The sequence below is a fragment of the Nothoprocta perdicaria genome, unplaced genomic scaffold (genome assembly GCF_003342845.1).
Source record: "Nothoprocta perdicaria isolate Ctin4 unplaced genomic scaffold, notPer1 scaffold_317, whole genome shotgun sequence".
In the NCBI taxonomy this organism is placed as follows: domain Eukaryota; kingdom Metazoa; phylum Chordata; class Aves; order Tinamiformes; family Tinamidae; genus Nothoprocta; species Nothoprocta perdicaria.
This window is the reverse complement of record NW_020455552.1, coordinates 637,871-639,924: the sequence shown is the minus strand read 5'-3', so window position 1 is coordinate 639,924 and position 2,054 is coordinate 637,871. Positions and strand designations below refer to the sequence as shown.

At 68.0% G+C, this 2,054-nt stretch overlaps 1 protein-coding gene across 1 annotated transcript in view; it reads left to right on the top strand.

Moving 5' to 3' along the window:
• Nucleotides 1-70: 70 nt before the first annotated feature.
• The window catches only part of THOC5 (THO complex 5), a 6,694-nt gene continuing 4,710 nt past the window's right edge, over nt 71-2,054 (top strand). The window contains exons 1-5 of the mRNA XM_026042879.1: nt 71-178; nt 304-401; nt 645-791; nt 1,446-1,560; nt 1,915-2,047. Of these exons, the coding sequence (XP_025898664.1) occupies nt 110-178; nt 304-401; nt 645-791; nt 1,446-1,560; nt 1,915-2,047 (562 nt within the window). The 5' untranslated portion in view covers nt 71-109. The remainder of the gene's footprint in view (nt 179-303; nt 402-644; nt 792-1,445; nt 1,561-1,914; nt 2,048-2,054) is intronic.

Here is a 2,054-nt window from a genome sequence, read left to right as displayed (position 1 = left end):
CGCACGCGTGGGGCTGCCGCCGTGCGGGGCCTGTCCCGACGCCGCCGCTGCTTCCCGCGCCCAGGCCTCCGAGATAGAAGAGCGGCGCGTCCAGAGCTGCGTGCACTTCATGACCCTCAAGAAACTCAACCGCCTGGCTCACATCCGCCTCAAGAAAGGGAGAGACCAGACCCACGAGGTAGGGAGCAGCCTGCGCCGGCTGGGGTACGGGCAGCAGGCTCCCTCCCCGGGCGCTGCCCGGCACCGGGGCTGTGTCACCGCCCCGCAGTGCCGCTGGGGTCAGCGCCCGCGCTCGCCTTTCAGGCCAAGCAGAAGGTGGACGCCTATCACCTGCAGCTGCAGAACCTGCTCTACGAGGTGATGCACCTGCAGAAGGAGATCACCAAGTGCCTGGAGTTCAAGTGAGCGCGGCCGGCGAGGAGCAGCCGGCTCCGGAAGCGGCGGAGGCTTCGAGGGTTGGGATGTGGCCGCAGTGTCCCCGTGCGGGGCCGGGCAGGGAGGGGAAGGTGTCACCACCACGGGAGCGCCCAGCCGGGGCCGGTCTCCCTGCCCTGGTGCCGCCCGTTGGGGTTTTCCCGCTGTGAGGGCCGGAGCGGAGCCCCGCAGCGCTCGCTGCCCTTCCCGGTGCCGTCCCTGTGCCGCAGGTCGAAGCACGAGGAGATCGAGCTGGTGAGCGTGGAGGAGTTCTACCGGGAGGCGCCGGCCGAGATCAGCCGGCCGGCGGTGACGCTGGGCGAGCCCCACCAGCAGACCCTGGCCCGCCTCGACTGGGAGCTGGAGCAGCGCAAGCGGTGAGGGCCGCCCTGGGCTCCGCGTCCCAGCCGCTGTCCCCGCGCCGTCGGGTGTCACCTGCCTCGGGGCTCCCCTCGAGACAGGGGCAGGTGGCTTCCCAAAGCCCCACGGCAGCTGCTGGCGTCGGTGGGCTGGGTGCTGTCCGGGCTGTGGGAGCCGGGGGTGTCCCCTGCAGCTGGGGTGGTGACCACAAGGTTGGGTTTCAGCCGCCTTTGGTGGGAGGCTGCTGGTCGTGCTGGGCTGTACTGGGGCTAACGGCCTCGCCAGGCGAGGGAGGCTCCTGGCGGAGCCCAAACCCTCCCTGTCGCCAAGCTGACCCGCAGAGGCCGCGAACGTGGCCGTGGTTCCGGGCGGAGGAGGCTGTTGGCATCAGCAGAGGCCAGTGTGGGAGCAGATCTGCTGGGGAAGGGCCAGGAAGAGGCCTGGCTGTGCTCCCTGCTCCCAGCCCTGCTGAGCTCCCAGTTGTTCTGCCCGTTTATTCTCCCGTGCTAGCGAGTAACTGTCTCTTCYTGCCCTTGGGATTGCTCCCTGCCCGGCGGTGTCTGAGCTCTCCTGGTTCCTGCGGCGATGTTTCGGGACCGGAGAGCTGGGGCTGGCAGCAGAGCGGGCTCCGCGCTGCCCACGTAGGCCAGTAACCCACCTCCCACCCGCAGGTTGGCCGAGAAATACAAGGAGTGTCTGGCCAACAAGGAGAAGATCCTCAAGGAGATTGAGGTGAAGAAGGAATATCTGAGCAGCCTGCAGCCCCGGCTCAACAGCATCATGCAGGTGAGGGCCGGCCCTGCAGCGCGGGAGCGCTCTGCCTTTCCCTAGGAGCTCTCCAGCTTGGCTCCGCAGMCTCCTTGTCCCTGCAGAGCCGCAGCACAAGGGTTGGTTAAATGGGCCTGTCTCCTCCAGCCCCTCGTGGCTGCTGTGGAGGGGCACAGTGGGAATGGGGTTGGGTTAGACTCGGATATGAATGTTTTCCAGCAGGGAGAGCAGCGAGGCCTCCCCTGGGGACTCGCTGTGGTCATGATTTGCCCCTGGCCTGCTGCTTTTCAGCCTTCTTGGGCTCCCAGAAGGAGTGGGTGAGGAGGGCAGCCCCGGTGGCAGCCACAGAGCTTGTCCCTGGTGTCCCCGCAGGCGTCGCTGCCGGTGCAGGAGTACCTGTTCATGCCCTTCGACCAGGCGCACAAGCAGTACGAGATCGCGCGGCACCTGCCGCCGCCGCTCTACGTGCTCTTCGTGCAAGCGAGCGCCTACGGGCAGGCCTGCGGTGAGCG